This window comes from Phyllobates terribilis, unplaced genomic scaffold, assembly GCF_046119375.1.
Source record: "Phyllobates terribilis strain yellow unplaced genomic scaffold, ASM4611937v1 Scaffold_12__6_contigs__length_324123572, whole genome shotgun sequence".
Classification (NCBI taxonomy): domain Eukaryota; kingdom Metazoa; phylum Chordata; class Amphibia; order Anura; family Dendrobatidae; genus Phyllobates; species Phyllobates terribilis.
Window position 1 is genome coordinate 136483594 of NW_027362772.1, and position 24171 is coordinate 136507764.

The window sequence follows — 24171 nt, forward strand, 5'->3', positions numbered from 1 at the left end:
TCCAGTCCTCAAGACCCACCAACAGATCATGTTTTCAGGATTTCCTTAATATTGCACATGTGGTGGAATTATTACCTGTGTAATACTGATGAAATGCTGAAAACGTGATCTGTTGGTGGGTCTTGAGGACTGGTTTTAAGCACCACTGGTCTAGAAGGAGACGGCGATGGGTGGGGAATAGAGCTGGAGTGACAGAGGCTTTAAATCCACAGCTTCATTTGTATACCAATTCAAACGCTGATTTCTCAGTAATGGAGGAACGGACTGGCCATGCAATGGTATTGCTGGACTTGTCTTTGAAAGTGCTACATCCATATTTAAATAGTTTGAGGGTGAAATCATGCTGACAGATTCCCTTTAAGGAACTGAAAGGAGGTGAAATGGGGTGCCTGATGAAAAGAAGTTTTATAGTATATAGAGACTATCTTATTCACTCATGACTCAACAGTTTTATTTATAAACCCAGCACCTATTAATATGTTCCTGTAGTCTCTAGAATTAATGATACAACCAACAGCGGCTTGACTTTGCTTTTCTTTCATTTAGCTTCCATTATACAGAATATATGTAATATAAAATCCTTGGGTGTTTACATCATAAGCACTTTACATTATTTATTTTACTCAGTTCAGAAAATGAAGCCCTGCTGCACAAATCAATTGAAGTAAACTCGCAACGGGATCCAGTATTCATGGAGGGAGAATTCTGATTGCCAATGCATAAATAAATCAATTTCACCATAACCAAATGCATGACAATAAAGTCCGACAAATGAGTCAAACAAAACAGTGTCATCTATTGGTCAGCAGAAAATGAAAAATGTAATATTTCCTGATGATTTTAATCAGCCCAGCATAGCTAGATTGATTGTTGATGTGAATAAAATACATAACTACTGGATATATACAAGTGGAATGCACTCCGGCAACATAAAAGAACAAGAAATAATATCCATGGGGGTCCAGAAGCTGAGATCCTGCCTCTCCGTGGAATGAAGGACTGTTCATTAAAGATTTAATCACACACAGCAAATTTGATGTAAACGTTTCTGTGACCGAACTATTCATCTAAATGGGGCTTCTTGAAATCCATACGTTTGCTTATAAAACATAACTCCATGAGATGAATGGAACTGATTTTTTTTCATTTATATCCCATATTTAAAGACTTACTCTCCTCTAAGAACAATAGAGGCACCGTCTACAGGGAGGGACATACAGACATCTTATGATTCATGTTACAATATGACTGCAATGAAATAAGTTCTTAAACTCTTGCTGTGTAAATTATAATGCAAAAAAATTGTTGTGAATATGACCTCAGTCATAAATACAAGGTATATACAATTTTTCATCATAGCTAATGATAATTTTTATATTTCTCCTAAACTTTTACGACATAAAAAATTGTCTTGGATTTAAAACATGCCAACCTTCCTCCACTCCTCTCCTCCCTTTACATATCCAGAACATTATAGATATGTTAGATAGTTGACCATTCTCTCCAAAGTCAGCCTGAGTCTAATATGTCTGCTCACCTTAAAGGGGTTGTTTCACAAACAAAATACATTTATTAATAGATCTTGGAATATTAATAAGTTCCATGATTGGATGTGTTAACAACCTGTTCCTGTGATGAGATAATCTTATAAATGTTCCTCTGCTGTGTACTGTGTAATGGCTGTGTCTCACAATACAAAGCCACTCCAGTTTTTGGTCAGCCCATACCACTGCTCCTGGCAAAAGGTGGAAGCATAAGTCACTTATGATAAGTGACTAAACAGAAGAAACAACAGGGGCTTGCAGTTGCTGCTTTCTGAAGTAACACATTTCCCTGCATGTTTTATCATAGCAGTGAGTGTTTCTGTCTCATCAATGTCCTCTGAGCTCATCAAAAATCAAGTGGTTGACATATAAGCTAAATAGCCACTTGTGCTCCTAAGTGACTGACTTCATTTATGATGAGCTCTGACGGCTGGACTAGCAGCAGAATCACTCACTACTGTGTTAACTCAGAAAACAACACCTATGAGCTCCTTCTTTGTCGTCTTGTATATTCACTTATCATAATTAGCTGATGCTATTCCTCCCCTGCCAATAGCTGTGGTATATGCCAACCATGAACTAGAGCAGCTCTGCATGGTGGGAAACAGCAAATAACAGCACACACCATGAGCACATTTATAAGTTTACCTCAGCACAGGAAAAAATTGTAACATTCCAATTATGGAACTTATTATTATTTTTCTGTTATGCCCAACGTGGTGCACATGGATTTGTGAACCCACTGTGCCACAGGGTCGGCCTGCTCAGGGAGGGGCATAGCTAAGCAGCTACCTGGTGTTCATTGGAGCTCCTGATGGTGGAGACAAACTGGCAGCAGGTAGTCGTCCAGGTACTACTCCTGGGCAGATCTCAGTACTTCACCTGCTGACACGGATTAGGGCTTCGTTCAGACACACCAGTCTAAGATACTGGATCAGGGACTGGCTGCACACAGATTGGGGGACAATGTCCAGGCATTGGCCGCACTAGTACCGGGGACATTGAGGACAGGACTGGCCCATCAGGACCAGGGGACAATGTTCAGGTACTGGCTGCACTGGGACCAGGGGACTTCAGGAACAGTACTGGCCGCACCAGGACCAGGGGACAATGTTCATGCACTGGAAGCACTGGGACCAGGGGACCTCAGGAACAGAACTGGCCACACCAGGAACAGGGGACAATGTTTAGGCACAGGCTGCACCAGCACCAGGGATTCGGCTTCAGGACACTGTCCGCACTGGGACAAGGAATTTGGGCTCAGGACACTGGCCACTTCGAGACCATGGATTCGGAGTCAGGACACCGGCCGCACCCGGACCAAGGATTCGGGTTCAGGACTCTGGCTGCACCAGGACCAGGGTTTTGGGTTCAGGACCCTGGCCGCACGAGGACCAGGGGACCTCACAACTGCAGTGGTAGAACACCCCACTACCTAATGACTAAACTCATTGCTTGGCGACTCCCTAATTGGGAAGGGAGTCTTTCATACAAGATGCCTCCCAGCTATTGGCTGGGAGCCATCTTGCAGGTGCATCATTATACTAAGTGCCTCTCAGCTAAAAGCTGAGGGCATTAACTATATGACCGCATTGCCCCTTTAAGAGCAGGGGAGCGTGCGTGCACACTTGGCATGCCTCTGAGAACTACAGTGCACACAAGAACAGATGGCAGGAAGCACACTGGGGACCATGCTGGATTTGTGAATAAGCCGGTGTCCCTGCATGGAGAGAGAAGGGGACACCATGAAGGGGTGCCGGCCATAGCGCTACATATTCCAAGTTATATTGATTAAAATGTGCTTTGTTCATAGGACAACACCTTTACATCTTCTATTTCTGGCATTGTATTCAACAAGAAATGAACATTAACACAGATACCACTCTTTTAGACATGATCCAAGGAATTGTCTACATTAAAAAGAACCTTTTACCTCAAATGCAAAAGGATTTCAGAGAAAAATATACATCTCTGCAATCATGCAGCCAGGCTCTGATTCATACTGCCCATGGTTTGGGCAGCAAGAATCAGCTGATGGGTTCACTTTAACAGTACATTTATATAAGATTTATTACACTACGTACAATGGTAAAAAATACATTATTACTCAACATCTGCATAAGTTTCTGTGCTTTGCTCTGTCCGTAGTAAGAGTGTCCTAGAAAGGTTGATATAATAAGTTAAATATTATCACACCCAATGCCAAGATTTACTAACCTTTCCAAAACTTCCTTTCCCAAGCACCATGAGAAAGTTGAAATCTGAGATGTGGAAGCGACTAGTACCAAAGAAGCTGACTCGTTTGGAATCTGTTGGGCTTGGACTCGGAACTGGACCTCGTCTGACTTTCTGCACAACAGAGGTGAAATAAAGATAATTCATTAACCAACCAGATTTATACAGTTCTTAAAATGAAAGAATCTTGAGATGATTTATTCAGGCTGTCATTTTTCTGTATGCATCAATATTGTAGGCACATGTAAAAGGAGCATCATGTGATATAATGTGCCTGCAAAGAAACCTATTTACCTGTACGTACTATAAGAGATTGTGAGGCAAGACGTAGGATCTCCCATTAGTACGAATGCACTACTGTGAAATTATAAAAAACTCAAACGGAAAGCTACAATCAAATACACATCCCAAAGTAAATCTCATGTCGTTGTGTTGTGAAAGTTCAAAATGTACAAGTTGATCACGGTCAACCCAGTGAGGATGAGTGTGAGATGTATCTAGTGTGCATGGAACACAAGGGTCAGGGAAGACGCTTCCCTTTACATAGACGTTTAAATGCCATTCTGGAATCGACTTAAGATGCCTTCAAACATTCATTCCACCCTGTGAAAATTAGAAAAGTCACCTTCTATACTACTCTACACCACTTTTCATACATAATCCATATGTAGTCTCATACATTTTCTATGTACAAGTTAAAGAAACTTTGCTTGGCAAGTATCGTAAAAGTTGTTCCCTAGTAATAACGCAAGCTGCTGTCAGTGAGTGACTACACTCCATCTCCAAGCTATTAAGCAGCTTGCCAGACACACAGGGGATCATTGATTTTGCATATGGTTTAGAATAGAAGATAGCAGAGTAACAGCTTGACAACAGATAAGTCTATATATTAAAATGTACTTTTAGTCTACTTCAAGGCAGCAAATAAACCTGTATAAAATGCGAGAAGCAGAGTTCAGATATTTTTTTCATTTCATAAATTTCCAATGATCACATGATGTTTGACATAAGCAGATTTCGGTACATGTATAACAGCAAGGATACATCAAACAGTTTGACATTGTGAACATTGCAACATATAGACCAGACAAAAATCCCAGCATTTAACAAACATGTTAAAAGTAATAATAAAAGTAAAGTAAAAGTAATAATAAAAGTATGTACATACAATCTTGTAGGTAATACAACCAGAGATGATAAAATCCAACCCTGTCTAAAAATTATCCAACCTGTTAAAATACTGAATTGCTTCTATCCTGTTTTGCTTTTTTAATGCTTTGTAAGTAACAAGTTCTCCTGTATTTGTAATCATCCATGGGAGCAAATGGTTGAACAAAAAAAATGAATTATCCAACATCCAGCAAAAAAGGTTAAAAGAAGGATTTCCCTAGGAAAAGGGGAATAAAGAGAGATACCTGATAAAGGCTGTTATAGCCGAAATGCGCTGTGTTTTAATGCTGCAAATTTTTATATAAATACTTCTGGCTTCTGGAGCACACAGCTTCAGCGCATTTTTTTTTTATATTTTTTTGTGGAAGTGCCATTTTTTATGGATTATCTTTATAGCAAAAAAGGTTGGAGAACCTGATTTATAGAATAAATGATTTTTTTTGTAAGCAAAAAGCAGGTAAAACAAAACCATACATATTAGAATCAACCCTTTAACTCACCTTTGGCCATCGGAGAGTAATGTAGCAATGTCTAAACTTAAAGTCCCTTATTGTGTAGGACAATGTACACCCTTGAGGTGGCAGAGTGGTTCTCTGCCCCTTACCCAACAACTTGTTGTGCATCGATTTCCACCTCGTCTTCTTTCATTGACAGCTGTGACTTTACTGGAGCCAGAGAAGGGTGGAGACACACAAAACAAAGAGGAGGTAAGAGGTGCTGAACTTTTGGCCACACTAAGGGTGCACCGAGCGCCTGTGCTTGATTTGAGCAATCATTTTGCACGGACTAGTTTCCTTTTAGACTGTCTAGTCAAAATCTTATCTGACTGTATATTAGGACAGATTAATAAATCTGTATCAATTACTTTATAACACAGCAGAACTAATTTTAGATTATCTTAGAATTTATTTTTTTGGTACAAAGTCTAAAACTTCAAATGATTGCACATATATATAATTTTAAATGTGAACACCCCGGCTGTCCTCAGATACCTCAAGGGGAAGCAAACAGCATACTTACTGGTTCAGATTAACTAATCCTGTCCACAATTTAGGCAGTGCAATTTAAGGGTGGATTTACATTGGAAGATTTTTGGTAATGACTAGAGCATTCCTAGGAATGTTAGTTTCCTCGATAATCATGCAGTGTAAATAGGCGGTAAAGCACCTGACAAATCAGCAAAACTCTTGTTCGTTGGTTGAAATGATTTTAAGTTTTCTTATAAATCATAAAACTCGACAGCACATGTGCTAGATTCATGTCAACAGAAAATGTGCTGGAGAGAACAAAGACAATCTATGCTCACAGAGGGATTGTACTACCAATCATTCTGTGCATGTGGAAGTATGGTAGGTCTGTGTGATAATAAATGGCCACCAATTGGCTTACATGTAGCTGGTCAGCAGTTGTAAACAGACGCTAGTCGCTAAGTGTAAACTCAGCCTTAAGGTCGCCACACGCAATAGACTAACCTCAGTCTTTTTGCCAATATTGATGGGTTCAGCCAACAGTTGAATATGTAGGATACCCCGACAAATGATTGTTGGGGAGATAGGAATTTTGGACTGCTGATCCTTTTGTTCTGTAAGAGATAAACCGCCAGCTAAGATGTTCGGGAGCAGCACTCTAATAGAGAACACAGGAGCGCTCAGCAGAGCCAGCCAGATGTCGGCCAGCGCTCCAGTGTACAGCAGAGTTGCTGCATCGCTCGGCCAACATCTATCTAGATTGTATTGGGAGATTTAGTCTGAAAATGCTCAAATTTCCCTGTGGCCTTGGGGGCTCCTCAGCATACTGTAGGCTGCAGTTAATCTCTCTAAGGGCTAGAGAATAATAGTTGTAATAAAGTAGCCTACATCTTTAGTTCTGTAGGACAATGACAGCGAGCATTGCCCCCGGCCTTTCATGTCTTCTAATTGTTGCTAATGCAGCCAAATGGCACAATTTAAATGTCACCATTATTTTGAGAAAAAGCTTTCTAGACATTTCCATAGCTCTGCAAATAAGTAGTGATGAGCAAGTATATTTTGTTAACCCTTTCGGCGAGTATGCTCGGGCGAGCACCGAGTAGTTACAGCTGCTCGGTGATATGTGTGAATCACTCCCGTGTGCATGATTTGCGACGGTTTGACAGCTTTATTACATGTGAGGAATGTCTATTTCTTACACATTCCTCACATGTATTAAAGCTGTCAAATAAGCACCTTCACCACCTTACATAAGTGTTCCTCATCTCCAGTCTTCACGTAACAGGTCGTGTTCCAGGTTATTGTTAGTAATAAATTTGCACCCAAGGACGGGGCAGCACAGGTATGCAAAGGGGCCCTAACATTCGTCCACCTTAGGGCCCCACCCAATGTAAAAAAAATGTTTACCATTTGTTTTGTGGTGGTGTCTTGTATAGGAAAGTGACATTTCTTGTGACTTCCAATACAAATAAAAAATGGTATACACAAACCAACGAGATAGAGAGCAAGGGAAACTCTTTGGCCTTTATCTTGTCAATGATGGCATATCAGATTCTTAACGTTGGGCTCTTTTCCTGGTATGTAAGTCATCTAAGTCAGTGTTTCCCAAACTCCAGTCCTCACGGCCCCCACAGGTCATGTTTTCAGGATTTCCATAGTGTTGCACAGGTGAGAGAATTCTGATTGCCTTGTTACTTCCATCGCCGGTGCAATGCTAAGGAAATCCTGAGAACATGATCTGTTGGGTCCATGAGGACTGGAGTTTGGGAAACTCTGATCTAAGTGAACTAACAGAGAGCCCTTCGTCTAAGCACAGGCAGAAAACTGGGCAATGTTAGCCCCCAAAGGTCATGATTGAAGGGAATTTGTCAGCAGATAATCTAAGGGCAGCATGATGTAGGGGCTGATACACTGATTTCAGGGATGTGTTACTTATTAGGCTGTGTGCTGTAGTTTCAATACAATGAATGTTCTATCAGCAGGAGGTTATTACTACAGAACTACAGCTCCCATGCATCCTGGTCCAACCACGCCCCAGCACTGATCAGCAACTTATTGTCATTACTCAATATACACAGAAAGAGGGTGGGGATAGCTTTGTTAGCTCTGCTATGTGCTACATCTAAAAACTCTGATTGTGTCACAACTGCAGCACCCAGTAAACTAAGTGATACATCGCTGGAATCAGAGTCTCTGCCTCTACATCATGCTGCTCTCAGATGAGGTAGCAAAAACCTACTGATAGATTCCCTTTAAATACCATGTATGGCGGCCTCCATGACTCCTGCGGTTTTTGCAGGATGGTGACTTTCGAAGCTGAGAGCACATTTCACTCGAGATTCACGTGCTGATCGTACTTCATTAAACGGCAATTCTGGGCTGATATAACAACGTAATTTAGGCTTATTCTGTCTTCTCCACACTGTATCCCGAGTCTGTTTCCAAGCCGCAGGCTGCTAGTTGCATGGCAACAGAGGCCGCCTAAAAGGGGAAAAACAATTAACAACATACAGCACTTTGTCCAAGGAGAGTAAGTTGTTCACCTTGTCATGGCTGCTGTGCTTTTAGGAGGAATATTAAAGGGAACCGATCAGTTGATTGGCAACATCAATTAGAGCATGCACGGCTGCAGACAGGTATATTTTTCTCTTAAAAGCTCTGGCCAGCTTCTTCTCACACCACTCCAGGTGACTGACATGTCGTTCCAAGGTGTGTACATAGAGAGAGGCCTGTCAGTCACCTCTGGCAGTGCTGGGAAGAGCCGGCCAAGGGCGGCGCTGGACTAGTTTTGTCTCCGGCTATAGTCATCAGCTGGATCTTCAATGCAGCAGAATTTCAGAGAAAAATATGTCTGGCTGCAATCATCTGATTCACGCTACCTGTGGTTTTGGCAGCATGAATCAGCTATCGGGGTCCCGTTAACCCCATAGCACAATATCATGTGCATCTATGTGATTACAGGGGTGATTCCATGTGGAGAAGGCTCAGCAGCTGTGTTCTCTCCACAGGTGGCAGATACCGGCTATGTTAAATAGCCGGTATCTGCCTCTAACTGCAGCTCATCTCCGGTAGAGGCTTGTTAACCATTTAAATGCCGCTATCGATCACTGTACTCACCTATCAGTTCCCATTGGCACTGTATGAGGCTATCACGGGGTGCCGATAGGTTACTGTGTCAGCTGGGTGCCTGATGAAGGCCCCCATTACTGCCATACAATAAGGGCAAAAAGGAAAATTGGCTGCGGAGGGAAAGGGTTACTCATGTGGCTTGTCTTTGATTTTGCTGGAATGGGGGGATTTGCAGCTACAAATAGCGGCTAAATAGCAAGTGGCAGACATGTCACACAAATGGTTTTATTCTAGTGATCTGTCTAAGAATTACTGTAGTGCAACCTGAGTGGCTGCGTAACCCTAGCCTTAAATGGGTTGTCCCCATTCATAAAATCTTGGTCCCCATGCACAGATTGTTATAACAAAAAGTGCATTATTCACCCTCCCCAGGTCCAGTACTGAGTCACGTCGGCAGCGCAGCAGCCAGTATGAGGCAAAGGGAGCAACAGCAGAGACTCAATGGTGGAGCTGTGGACCTGGGTTTGGTGAGAAAAGCGATTTTGTTTTATATAACATACTGCATTTGGGGACCAATACTTTCTAAAAGGATACAACCCCTTTAAAAAAGAAAAGTGTTCCTGATTAATTCTATAGGATTTAGGATGCTCTACGGTGAGTGGGTTCACATCTGCACTTCTATTTTCCCTTTTGTTCTCCATCAATGGTGCCCAAAAGGCCCCAATGACTATAACGTGGTCCATCAGGTTTCCATCATGCTATTTTACCGGAAACAAATAGCGCTCGTTTTCCTGCAATAAAGCCTCCGATATAATGTGATATAAAGCAAAAGTAGAGCAGAGTAACACACACATGCGGTGCCTTATCTGGTCTGTAGCCACTATTTCACAATTTTAATAGCAATGGATTATTCTTGTAATATTAAAAAAAATAAAAGATGAAAGGTTTAAAAAATCATTTTATTTCTCAATTTGCCTTGAATGGAAACTGAAGAAGCTTGAAAAATTGAATTTTCCCCTGGAGCTAAGAAGCTTTACCATTTGTGAAAATATAGCAATTTAAAGTGAATAATGTACTATTATTTTACTTTCTTTGGGTAATAATGTACAGTTACTGTAATTCACTGTATATTAAGGGAATAGCTGTCACAAAACACAAGCTTTAAGAGCAGATCTCAGATTGCGGCATTTCTTTACTTGCAACTGGAAAAGGTTTATGATGGAGAATTATATAGTAGAGCAAGTCCGCCCTCTAGTGGAATAGTCGAGTGGTGCACAAACATTGACATGAACTCCTGCAATAACTATATTAAAAGTTATTATTAGTCCTAATTAATATAAAGCATTAAAGAATAACCATTGATTAAAATACCAGTTTGGCTTTACAGCATTTTCTATAGAGGGGCATATGCATGACGGCTAAATATTAACAAGAGCTGATTATTATTGCACACTTAATCATGCATTTTAGAAACCCTCCATTCCCTGTGTGTTCGAAAGAAGGCAGAACCTGCATCTATCTCACATATATTGCATAAACCTTTGCCATAAATGTTGGACTAAAACTTTAATAATATTGTGAACTGTCATGAGCAATAAGGCTATGTGCATACGGAGTATTTTTGCCGAGTTTTCAGAGTAGAAACTAAGCAGAACCTCCAAATTTTAGAGGATTTTTAACTTTTTGAGAAGGATTTGGAGAGTTTTCACTCAGCTTATGCTCCAAAATCTCCTCCAAAAACTCTGTGTGCATATGGTCTCAATGGATGTAAAGGGGGGAAAATAAGTATTTGATAAAGTGCAGATTTTGAATGTTTTCCCACCTATAGAGAATGGAGATTTCTGTAATTTTTATCGTAGGCACACTTCAACTGTGAGAGACGGAATCTAAAAATATATACCAGAAAATCACATTGTATGATTTTTACATAATTAAATTGCATTTTATTATATGAAATAAGTATTTAATCACCTACCAACCAGCAAGAATTCTGGCTCTCACAGACCTGTTAGTTTTTCTTTTAGAAGCCCTCTTACTCTGCACTCATTACCTGTATTAATTGCACCTGTTTAAACTCATTACCTGTATAAAAGGTACCTGTCCACACAATCGATCACACTGGGACCACAGTCTCAAACATTACCATTAGTAGCACACTACACAGTCATGAATTAAATTCTGCAGGGCACGTAAGGTTCCCCTGCTCATGCTAGCGCATTTCCAGGCCCGTTTGAAGTTTGCCAATGACCATCTGGATGATCCAGAAGAGGCATGGGAGAAGGTCATGTGGTCAGATGAGACCAAAAAACAACTTTTTGGTATCAACTCCATTTGCCATATTTAGAGGAAGAAGAAGGATGAGTAAAACACCAAGAACACCGTCCCAACAGTGAAGCATGGTGGGGGAAACATCATACTTTGGGAGTAATTTTCTGCAAAGGGGACAGGATGACTGCATCGTATTGAAGGGAGGATGGATGGGGTCATGTATCAAGAGATTATGGCCAACAACCTCCTTCCCCCAGTAAGAGCATTGAAGATGGGTCGTGGCTGGGTCTTCCAGCATAAGAATGATCCAAAACACACAGCCAGGGCAACTAAGGAGTGGCTCCGTAAGAAGCATTTCAAGGTCCTGGAGTGGCCTAGCAAGTCTCCAGACCTGAACCCAATAGAAAATCTTTGAAGAGAGCTGAAACTCAATGTTGCCCAGCGACAGCCCCGAAACCAGAAAGATGTACCTATAATAAAAATTACAGACCTCTCCATTATTTGTAGGTGGGAAAACTTGAAAAATTGGCAATGTATCAAATACTTATTTCCCCCACTGTATACAAACCAGACAAGGTTTGCCTAGGTGAAGCCACTTCAGGAAAAATTGAAACTTTAACCAGTGAGCACATTCCTAGCGGAAGTTGCCAAGAGAATAATCATGTCACTTCTATTAACCACTTTGTGGTGTCTAACTCCTGAAGCAGTTAAACGAAACTATATAAGACTGAACATGTGCACAGCGATGTCGTTTTTACATTGCTGTGCACTATGTTCATTTTTCGCGGCGGGTTTTCAGCACTTTTTTACGCAGATTCAAGTCGCGATTTGCCTGTAAAAAATTTTATGTACACAAACACAATAATGAGAGACAAAGGAATATGTTTTCACGTACTTTACTATACCTTTGTGAGCTCTGTCTATCGAGCAGAGAAAGGGTGATATTTACCAATACCCCTATTACTAAAAATCCAGACTTTTGGTTGGCACTAGTGGTTGTAATTGACCATACATGTTCACCTTTGATACTACTTTATGCAGGTGCTCCAATCTGAAGGGGGGGTTGTAAAGTCATAGTCTTTTTTATTTTATCTAACAGATTTTAAAACTGTTGAATGAGACCCATTTTTTTTTTATCTCCAGTCGATGTGGAACCCTCATAACGTTTCATTGTAGGTGGCAAACTTTCAGCTATTTGATACAAGTACTGATCTGTGTATAGGATGCCAGAAATGATTATATCTTATGTAAATTATTAGTGGGGATATTGAATTCAGGTCTTTTAAAGGAAATCTGTCAGTAGGTTTTTGTTATGTAATCTGAGAGCAGCATATTATAGGGTACAAGAGCCTGATTCCCAGGATGTGTCATTTATTAGGTTGTGTATTGTAGTTTCAATACAATCAGTATTTTATCAGAAGGAGATTATCACTAGAGGACTAGGTCTCACGTGCCAGGCAGTCAGGCTAATCTGTGTAACCCCGCCCCCTCCACTGATTGTCAGCTTGCTGACAATTCACAGTGTACACAGGAAGATGCCAATCAGTGGTGTGGACGGGGTTATACACAGCCTAAAAGTCTTAGCCCTGCTACATTCTATCAAAACTGCACCAAGCAGTCCAGTAAGTACACATCCCTGGAATCAGGCTCTCAGCCCCTACATCATGCTGCTCTCAGAATATATAGCAAAAAACTACTGACAGATTCCCTTTAATTGAGAAAAAAGAAATGCATAAATTGGATGACTCCCTTGTTATATGCCCCCAGGCAGCTGCTCCGGCCCCCGAATATCCTTCCTTCTCCAGTAGACCACCAGCCCCTGCAGATCTCTAGATCTTTAGCTTGTATTTTGTAGTCAGGATTTGCTCCTCGTGGGACGTTTCAGTGCTCACTGCCTCTTCTCCAGGGTCCAATAGTATTACCTATTACCTGGGCCGGTACTCCACTGGCATTAGCTCCAAACACGGTATCATTATAGAAGATCACAAGACCAGAGACATTACAAGCCAGACAGACGATGTAAATCTGTTGGTAATGTCACAGTAGAACAAGACGCACATACAAGACGCTGTTTGTTTTCACAACAAATAACATATAAATTACCTCATAAAGTTCAAGAGGAAAATTGCATGCCTGAAATAAAGAGCAAAATGAAAAAGTGTGGGAATGGCAAAGAAAATAAAGGTTATTCAAGAAACAGAGAGAAACTGATATAAAGGAGAATGAATAAATAAATACTTATAGCAAACTAACAAACTAAAAATTGATGAAAAATAAAGTAATTTTGGGCTAAAATTGTAATTATTATGCCAAACAACTCCTAACATTATGCAGCATCACTGAGCTGTGTGGCTGTGAATCCAACACTGAAGTAAAAATAAATGTCCTAGAAGCTGTAGCAGGATCTGCCTGTTTCTTTGCCTTTGTCTACCTGCTCTAACACTGTGCTGAGCGCTTTTCACTCCTTATCCCTTCTTCATCGAGTATAATAGGAACTGTAACCTGACTTCTTATTGTGCTGACTGTTCAAAGGATGTGCGTTCTTTTTTCAGAGCAGTTGATGAGTTTAAAAGACGGAAGGTTGGGAGAAAGTGGCTCATAAGTGGAGAAAGAAGCATATAAATAAGACAAGATATATTACAACGTTTCTTCTGTTTGTACTATTTTTCTACCATTGATAGTAACCAACTCAATTTATTTGCACATATTTTATCAGCTTAGGTAAAACCATCAGTACAATATTAATTCACTAGCAAACCTATGAGTATAATGATAACTCACTTGTGCCTATGAATACAACATAAGCACACATTTGTACCTTAAAGAATATTATTAGCTAACGTGTGTGCACGAGTACAATATTGTTTATTGGATAGCATCAAAACATTTCAAGATTGAACCTGTACCTTCATCAGAATTCTTCCATACAATTGTCCTAAAGAAGTCACCAGGTTAGTCTTGAGACGCATTGACATTATCCAATAGAGAACCTAGGAGTGACAATTTTATTGGCTAACCAGAAAACTATATTTGCAAGCTTTCAGAGCACAGAGGCTCCATCATCAGGTGAGTTTACAAATGAATGGCTGAGACAAGAGCACAACTTTTAAGAGATGTTGTAACAGGACATTTGTGAAAGGGGTGGATGGGGTGATGCCTTCTAAAGATAAGTCAAGGTTATAAAATTAAGGTTTTTGTTAAAGAATGAAGAGGTGGTGGAAGTGATGGCGTAGTGATCTGGAGTCAGCCTGGTGGTGTGAAGTGTATTCAAATAGTGAGTCATAAATCCAGGTGTTAAATTGAGTCCCATTGTCAAAGTTTTTAATATCCTTGTCAGCTTGAACACACTTCACACCTCCACCAAACCAACTCCAGATCACTGAGCCATCACTCCCACCACCTCTCCATTTGTAGCAGAAAAAACCTTATTTAATTTCCTTGGCTTATTTTAAGGAGGCAACACCCCATCCACTACATACACAAATGCCCTGTTGCAACATCTCTTAAATGTTGTGCTCTTAGTTATTCATTTGTAAACCAGCCTGAAGAAGGAGTCTCTGTGCTGTGAATGCTTGGAAATAAAATTTTCTGGTTAGCCAATAAAGATATCACTCCGAGAATATTTTTATCATTTTTGAGCATAAAAGTATTTACATCACCTGTAAGCAGGAAATAGTTTGACTTCTATAACTATAAGGATAAGGATCTCATCTATATGTGCATAAGAGTATAATAGTAATCTCTATATTACTTTGCTAGTTCTGTATCAGCTTATAACATACAATTGTCAGTGCAATATTAATGTATGATACTTAATAAGTTAGGGCTCATTCAGACGTCCATTTTACACATAAGTGTTCCATGTTTTTTGCCGATAGAACTCATAGCTAGTATAGACTATGGGGCCGTTCACATGTCCGATTTTTTGGGCAGGTCAAGTGGTCCGAAAAAAAATGCAGATATGTGTCTAATATTGAATTGATTTGAGTGTTGGATCAATATCAGCAATGTTAGTCTATGTGGCTGTGAAAAATTCAGAAAACACTCTGATGCCTTCACAGGGTCCTGGTGCTGTACTTGACTGAAGCACGCCCACCTGCAATGGCTTCTATATGAACTGACCAGCAACACTAAATGACTGTTGATCATATAAAAGCTTGTTTACACCATGCTGAATGATGCACGCATAACTGTCACGATTCCACAACTCACGGTGTTCTAAGGACGCTGTGAGGGACAACTCAGCCACCGTATAGGATCAAGGGCATGCTGGTCTGTCAGTATTGTGAATGACAGCCCAGCTGTCCAATCTGGCTGGGCCTGTGGAGTTTCTTCCAGGTGTCACATGTTCAGGGTGACAACCTGGCTATTTAGCTGGCTGACAATGGTCAGACCATTGCCAGTTGTAGCCTCGCTCAGTGGTGTGTTTGTTCAGTACTCTGTGTTCTGATTTTCTGATCTTTGTTGCTGGACCTTGGATTCGCCTTTTGACTACTTGTTTATATTGCCCCTTTTGCCTTTAACGCACTCTGACCTTAGTTACCTGACCCCGGACTTTGCCTCTGACTATCCGTTTGTCTTATCCCTTTGTCCTTAACATAATCCTTACAACCTCAGACTCCTTGATTTTCCCTCCTCACGGCTTGCCTGTGAGAAGTGACTCAGCGTCATAATATCGATCTGTAATAGATTGCTCAGTGCGCAAAGACTGCCATCGTTCACAGCAGTGCAAGTTCTTTTTAAGCAAGTAATGCAGTACTAAGGATAATTTTTAAGCATGTGTTACATGCACGCCGCCTAAGTTCAGATAGGGGCGAGACCGGTTACATGAATTCGTAGGAATCCTGGGGGAACCGTTCCTCAGGGCGGCCATAGGCTGCAGCTTCTTTCAGGCACATGATAGATTCAGTTGCTGACCAGACACATCTGACAAGAGTCTTCATAAATGGTAGAACAGTAACATTTAATGAGGCACGGACAGTGCAATGCAAATGTCTTGAGCAACAGGATCAAGTAATAACAGTACAGTCTCCTTTTTAGCACAGCAGTACACAGTCTATTATCCGGTAGCACAGTACAGCACAGTTTTAATGCATACACAACTACAGGCTTTTCCTTCACAAGGACTCAATAGTTCACAGCATTCTTTATCCTGCATGGAGATGGAGGGGGGGTGAGATGAGGGAGATGATCTCTATGACAGGCTTTCTTCCAGTCCTTATCTTTCTGACTGATAATACTCCACACTGATAGCTCAGGGAGTCTAACTGACCTTTGTTTAGCTTCCCCCCTGACCTGAATTCTGCTCCCTTGCTTTTGGTGAGATACAGATCATGAGCCTCCTTTCTCTTTGGATCTGGCCAGACAGTAAACAACTTCCCCACAATCCCCCTGGGGCTCTGCTAAAACACTCCCCTTCTCCTGTGACTGTGTAACCCCTCTAGTTGCTGGATCCTTCTGGAGCACAACACTTCCTGTCTCATGTGCTTGTGTTACTGCTAATAGTTGCTGAATGCTTTTAAAGCAACAGCACTACTTCTGCATGTCACACTCTGCAACAGCACTACTTCTCCATGTCACATTAATACCGTGTATTGCCCCCTCTAATATCAATGACAGTTTGAAATCTTTTGTGGTAGTTGTGGATGAGGTTCTTTAATTTCTCAGATGGTAAAGCTGCCTATTCTTCTTGGCAAAAAGCTCCCAGTTCCTGTAAATTCCTGGGCTATCTAACATGAACTGCACGCTTGAGATCTCCCCAAAGTGGCTCAATGATATTGAGGTCAGGAGACTGAAATGGCCACTTTGTTCTGCTGTAGCCAATGACAGGTCGACTTGGCCTTGTGTTTTGGATAGTTGTCATGTTGGAACGTCCAAGTACGTCCCATGCGCAGCTTCCAGGCTGATGAGTTCAAATTTGCCTCCAGTATTTGCTGATAATGTGCTGCATTCATCTTTCCTTCAACTTTTATCAAGTTTCCTGTGCCTTTGTAGCTCACACATCTCCAAAATATCAGCGATCCACCTCCGTGCTTTACAGTAGGAATGGTGTTCCTTTCATCATAGGCCTTGTTGACCTCTCTCCAAATGTAACGTTTATGGTTGTGGCCAAAAAGTTCAATTTTGGTCTCATCACTCCAAATTACCTTGTTCCAGAAGTTTTGAGGCTTGTCTCTGTGCTGTTTGGCGTATTGTAGGTGAGATACTTTGTGGCATTTGCGCAGTAATGGCTTTCTTCTGGCGGCTCGACCCATTTTTCTTCAAGTGCCTCCTTATTGTGCATATTGAAACAGCCTCATCGCTAGTTTTCAGAGAGAACTGAATTTCAGCTGATGTTATTTGTGGGCTTTTCTTTGCATTCCGAACAATTTTCCTTGCAGTTGTGGCCGAAATCTTTGTTGGTCTACCTGACCGTGGTTTGGTTTTTACAGAGCACCTGATTTTCCATTTGTTAATCACAGTTTGAATGCTGCTGACTGCCATTATCAATTCCCTGGATATCTTTTTGTATCCCTTCCCTGTGTTATACAGTTCAACTACCTTTTCCCGTCGATCTGTTGACAATTCTTTTGCTTTCCCCATTACTCACAATCCACAAACATCAGTGGCTGGATGAAAGATGCAAGAGTCTGTCTGGATCCCAGAAACTCACTCAGCTTTTATGCACACACACAGATTACAAGCCAACAGGTCACAGGTGAGGATGTTACCTTTAGTAACCATTCAAACCCATTTGTGTCAAATTCTGTGCATGTTATCAGGACAAAATCACCAGGGTATATGAACTTTTGATCAGGGTCTTTTGGATGTTTTTGGTTGTCATTGAGATTTAAAAAGAGAAAACACAGTAGTTTGACAATAAATGGCTTCACCTAACCAATAACCATGAGAGGAGAAAAAGTTTTTTTGTTGTCACTCATATTCTCTGAAACAAGGCTGAGAAAGGAAAAATTCTGCTGGGGTATGTAAACTTTTCAGCACAACTGTATTGTGCCTGCACACAATAATAAAACATGTGTGCTACTCTCAAAGATCAGAGACTCAGATCATGTTCTATTGTCATCCGTTTTGCGGATCAGACTCGGCCATTGGAGTATATGTGAATCAATGTAAAACAGATGACATACAGAAGACAGACTTTGTACTTCAGAGATCCATCGAGTTTCATCCATTTTTAACTGATCTATCGCTAAGCCAATGGATAACAAAAGTCCAGACAGTCTATCTGCTTCAGGAAAAAAAAGATGAGAAAAAAAAAGAGATGATGGCAACTAGGATGATGGCAGCAAAGAAAAAATTGGTCTGTTTTTCTCGGATGGTAACATTCAGATGAATGCGTGTATGTAGCCTTAGCCATGATATGACAATAAGACTAAGTTCACACAAGCATATGTTAGTCCAAGTGCGGCCGGGAAAAAATGCACTAGGACCAATATTTTTTAATTAGGATGCTCAGATGACTGTTTTTTTACACGGACCTAATGTCTTCTTGAAAAATATCACAGCATGCATTACTATAATTCTTTTTTCGGATGAGACTTTCCTATTTAAGTCTATGGATGCGCAAAAAAATTAAATCCTATACGGATCATCCATTTTGTAGCTGATTTTTACAGATTTAATGTCATTATTAACCTAGGAAACTGGTCTGGAAAATGTAATTCACTGCTGATATATAAAAAATGAATGGCATATGATGAAAATTGGACAATTTTTTATGCACTCTTGTGATCTTAGCCTTGGATCTTACTCACTGTCTTTCTTTGTGTGCGGTTTAGCAACAGCATTCTTCACCTTAACAAGTTTGACACTTTCTTAAACTAGAATATAGATGTGCTTTAATATATCTTGCAACCATGTACAGTATCTCTCTATGGGAATAAATGTACATGGTCAGTTTTGTTCTTGGTAACAGGATTGACTGAAGGACAGACCTCAGACCCTTTTGGCTCATGCATATTAATGCTCAATATGTGCATAACCTTAATAGAGCTGCTATTAGTGCTTAATCAGGTTTTTCCACAAAGTACATTTTGATCAATAGATCTTGGAATAATAAGAACTTCCACAATTGGATGTGTTAAAAAATGTTCCTGTGCTGAGATAATCTTATAATTGTGCCCCTGCTGTGTACTGTGTAATGGCTGTGTCTTACCATGCAAGTACATGGTCTGATCATACTACATCTCCTAGGCTGGGAGGAAGCAAAAGAGAGTATACAGACAGGACAGCATGGGATCAATTGAAAGAATCAACTGCGATCCCATGCTGTCCTGTCTGCATACCCTCTTTTGCATCCTTCTGTTGTACCAGGAATCACTGCTCATTGATTCTAGAAGTTAATATTATTCTACATATAACATCGGAATGAGCCAACATTCCAGAACTCAGACCTTGTACAACTTTATACTAATATAATAAACTGATTTAACGGCTCAAAGGATTGAAGGGATTGTCCGCACTCAGAAGAAAAGCCTGTAGTCACTCCATATGACTGCAGACTGTCATATCATGCTGTCACTATTCCCCTTCAGTCCCTCTGTGGGTAGCAGATTCTGAGACTGCATGTACACAATTTGCACACATGTGGTCACCTGCCAACTAGTCAAAGCTGTTTTCTCTCAATAGAGAAGAATTGAGAGAAGCCTGATAAGGGTGATGTTAGCACATGACTGCAGTATTGCAAATCACATAGATGTGGTCATATTTAGAGATGAGCGGTGTTTGACTAGAACTGTTCGCCAATCTCAAATTCGAGCTGTTTTGGGCGGCGTTCGAGTTGTTCGACGAACCCGAACGATTTGCAAAAAATTTGGCTGTTCGAGGTTATGTTCGATAACTGTTCGTGCACCAAAAGCGTGTCCTGCATGTCTGGCGCTATTTAGAGCACCAATCATGCAGGGATTGTCTGCCACTCACTGTAATGCCACAGCCATGGTGGTTGTGGCATTACAGTGATTGCCCAAATCGATGGGAACAGTGCTCACAGTGAAACATGAAAAGCCGGCAATTCAGCAGCGGCATACACCAGTACCCGACAATTTAGAACCGAAAGAATAGAGCTTCACACATAGATTAGATAGATAGAAACATGTCAGTCACATATATAAGAAGTACAGTGACAGTGTTGCTTACTGTACTTGTCATTTAGTGTAAAGGATTTATTAAAAAAATATATTAGTGTTTTCATGCACCGTCTCTTTAAAAAAGCCGGCCGGCAATTCAGCAGCGGTACCCGACAATTTAGAATGGAAGGAATAGAGAATCACACATAGATTAGATAGAAACATGTCAGTCACACATATAAGAAGTACAGTGACAGTGTTGATTACTGTACTTGCCATTTAGTGTAAAGGATTTATTAAAAAAAATATTAGTGTTTTCATGCACCGTCTCTTTAAAAAAGCCGGCCGGCAATTCAGCAGGGTACCCAACAATTTAGAATGGAAGGAATAGAGCATCACACATAGATTAGATAGATAGAAACAAAATATTTGTGTCCAGCCAGGTACAGCAGGCAGGAACGGGCTGCCCCCAACCACCAGCTGCCTATTTGTACCTGGCCGGACACAACAATATAGGGAAGGCCTTTTTTTCTTAATTATTTCATGAATTTCATGAAATAATGAAAAAAAAAATACGTGGGGCTTCGCCCTATTTTTGTGTCCAGCCAGGTACAACTAGGCAGCTGGGGGCTGGAATCTGCAGCGCAGGGAGGCCCAAGCTTTCTGGGCCCCCCCCCGCTGCAAATTGCAATCCGCAGCCACCCCGGAAAATAGCGCGTTCATAGAAGCGCCATCTTCTGGCGCTGTACCCAACTCATCCAGGGCCCTGGTGCGGTGGCTCACTGGGTAATAAAGGGGTTAGGGCCAGCTTGTTATTATCAGCTGGCCCTAAGCCCAAAATTCATGGGGTCACGCCAGTATTAGACATGACCGCCATGAATTTCTAGTAAAGTATTTAAAAAAAACACAACACCCAGAATAAAGTCCTTTAATTGAAATAAACACACAATTCTTTATTGTTCTAAATTAAACTATACTTACCATCACGCCCATTCCAGCTGAAGCCAACGATCTCCTGAAATAAAAGAAAAATAATAAACCAACATCATCCTTACCTTTCCATGGTTCCCATGACAGCTTCAGCTCTGCTACATCGAGATGACTGGCTGGACCGCAGCAGAACGCTGCCATCCAGCCTGTCATCCCGCAGACACTGAGAAGAGCAGGCATGCTTGCGCTCCACAGTGTCTCTCTGTGACGGCATCCAGATGAGCCGAGGTCATGTTCAATGAACTAGGCTCACCTCATGCACGTCACTGACAGCGTGGGAAATTTCTCACGCTGAAGCGCTGAGTGCAGGAGAATTCTCCCACGCTGTCAGTGACGTGCATGAGGTGAGCTCATGTCCAATGAACTCAGCTCACCTCATGCACGTCACTGACAGCGTGGGAAAATTCTCCTGCACTCAGCGCTTCAGTGTGAGAATTCTCCCACGCTGTCAGTGACGTGCATGAGGTGAGCTGAGATCATTGGACATGAACTCACCTCATGCACGTCACTGACAGCGTGGGAAAATTCTCACGCTGAAGCGCTGAGTGCAGGAGAATTCTCCCACGCTGTCAGTGATGTGCATGAGGTGAACTGAGTTCATTGGACATGAGCTCACCTCATGCACGTCACTGACAGCGTGGGAGAATTCTCCTGCACTCAGCGCTTCAGCGTGAGAATTTTCCCACGCTGTCAGTGACGTGCATGAGGTGAGTTCATGTCCAATGATCTCAGCTCACCTCATGCACGTCACTGACAGCGTGGGAAAATTCTCCTGCACTCAGCGCTTCAGCATGAGAATTCTCCCACGCTGAAGCGCTGAGTGCAGGAGAATTTTCCCACGCTGTCAGTGACGTGCATGAGGTGAGCCGAGTTCATTGGACATGACCTCGGCTCATCTGGATGCCGTCACAGCGAGACACTGAGGAGCGAAGCAAGCCTGCTCTTCTCAGTGTCTGCGGGTTGACAGGCTGGATGGCAGCGTTCTGCTGCGGTCCAGCCTGTCATCTCGATGTAGCAGAGCTGGAGCTGTCCTGGGAACCATCGAAAGGTAAGGATGATGTTGGTTTATTATTTTATTTTTATTGCAGGAGATCGTGGGCTTCAGCTGGAATGGGCGTGACGGTAAGTATGGTTTAATTTAGAACAATAAAGAATTGTGTGTTTATTTCAATTAAAGGACTTTATTCTGGGTGTTTGTGTTTTTTTTAACTTTCACTATGGGGTTAGTAATGGGGGTGTCTTATAGACGCCTCTCCATTACTAACCTGGGCTTGATGTCAGCTGGCATTATAAGCTGACATCAACCCTAGCCCTATTACCCCACTGCCACCGCTACAGGGCAGTGGGAAGAGCGAGGCTAAGTGCCAGAATTGGCGCATCCTATGGATGCGCCATTTCTGGGGCGGCTGACGGCTGGTGTTTCTAGCCTGGGAGGGGGCCAATATTCATGGCACCCTTCCTGAGCTATTAATATCAGCCCCCAGCTGTCTGCCTAGCCTTTGCTAGCTTTTAAAATAGGGGGGACCCCACGTCATTTTTTTGGGGGGTCCCCCATTTTAATAGCTAGTAAAGGCTAGGTATTCAGCTGGGGGCTGATATTAGTAGCCTGGGAAGCTCCGTGGGTATTACCCCCTTCCCAGGCTTCAAACATCTGCCCCAGCTGTCTGCTTAACCTCCGCTAGAGACTAAAATTACGGGGAACCCCACGCTAATTATTTTTTACTAAATCCTTTATTTTAACACTAAATGACAAGTACAGTAATCAACACTATCACTGTACTTATTATATATCTGACTGACAAGTTTCTATCTATCTAATCTATGTGTGATGCTCTATCTTTCTGTTCTAAATTGTCGAGTACAGATGCTGAATTGCCGGCCGGCTTTTTTAAAGAGACGGTGCATGAAAACACTATTATTTTTTTAAATAAATCCTTTACACTAAATGACAAGTACAGTAAGCAACACTGTCACTGTACTTATTATTTATGTGACTGACATGTTTCTATCTATCTAATCTATGTGTGAAGCTCTATTCTTTCTGTTCCAAATTGTCGGGTACCGCTGCTGAATTGCCGGCCGGCTTTTTTAAAGAGACGGTGCATGAAAACACTAATATTTTTTTTAATAAATCCTTTACACTAAATGACAAGTGCAGTAACCAACACTGTTACTGTGCTTCTTATATGTGTGACTGACATGTTTCTATCTATCTAATCTATGTGTGATGCTCTATTCCTTCTTGTCTAAATTGTTGGGTACCGGTGTATGCCGCTGCTGAATTTGCTGGCCGGCTTTTTTAAAGAGAGTGTCTTCTGAGCAGTTTGTCAGCTTTTGGACACCTTTGAAGGTGTTTTCTATGTGTTTTTGTTTGCCTGCCATTGGTTTTAACGGTGTTCGACGGTGTTCTAAGGTGTTCGACGAACAGTTCGACAAACAGTTCCTCGAACATCCCGGTGTTCGACGAACCGAACCGAACCCGAACACTATGGGGGTGGCTCAACACTAGTCATATGACCACCCACCCACATGGGGAATAGAGGGGAATCAAGACAATGTGTGAATCACACACTGCCATAATTTACCAATCTGCAGTAACACAGCGACTGCAGACTTTTCTTCTGAGACCAGACAACCACTTCAATAATCAGAATACCACATTAAAAGGTTCTCTCTGCTATCTGAGTTCAGCAAGTATTATATCAAACTCAACATCAGCTAGATTTTAGTTAAAACAAAGGATTTTTAATATATGTACAATGATAAAGCAGAAAGCATTTATCTTGTCACAAACAAAGGTTTCATTCAGCGCATTTGAACTCACCTCTCAGCTATCTCATGTTTAATATTCATTCCATTTAA

The 24171-nt window shown here is 41.4% G+C and overlaps 1 protein-coding gene across 2 annotated transcripts in view; it reads right to left on the reverse strand.

Annotated features, from left to right (window-relative positions):
- The window catches only part of PRKCG (protein kinase C gamma), an 881135-nt gene that overhangs the window by 141745 nt on the left and 715219 nt on the right, over positions 1-24171 (reverse strand). The window contains exons 9-10 of one of the 2 annotated variants that reach the window (XM_073656296.1): positions 13358-13387; positions 3762-3893 (exon numbers count right to left, since the gene is read on the reverse strand). In XM_073656296.1, the coding sequence (XP_073512397.1) occupies positions 3762-3893; positions 13358-13387 (162 nt within the window). The remainder of the gene's footprint in view (positions 1-3761; positions 3894-13357; positions 13388-24171) is intronic. The other variant, XM_073656297.1, reaches the window with a different exon arrangement.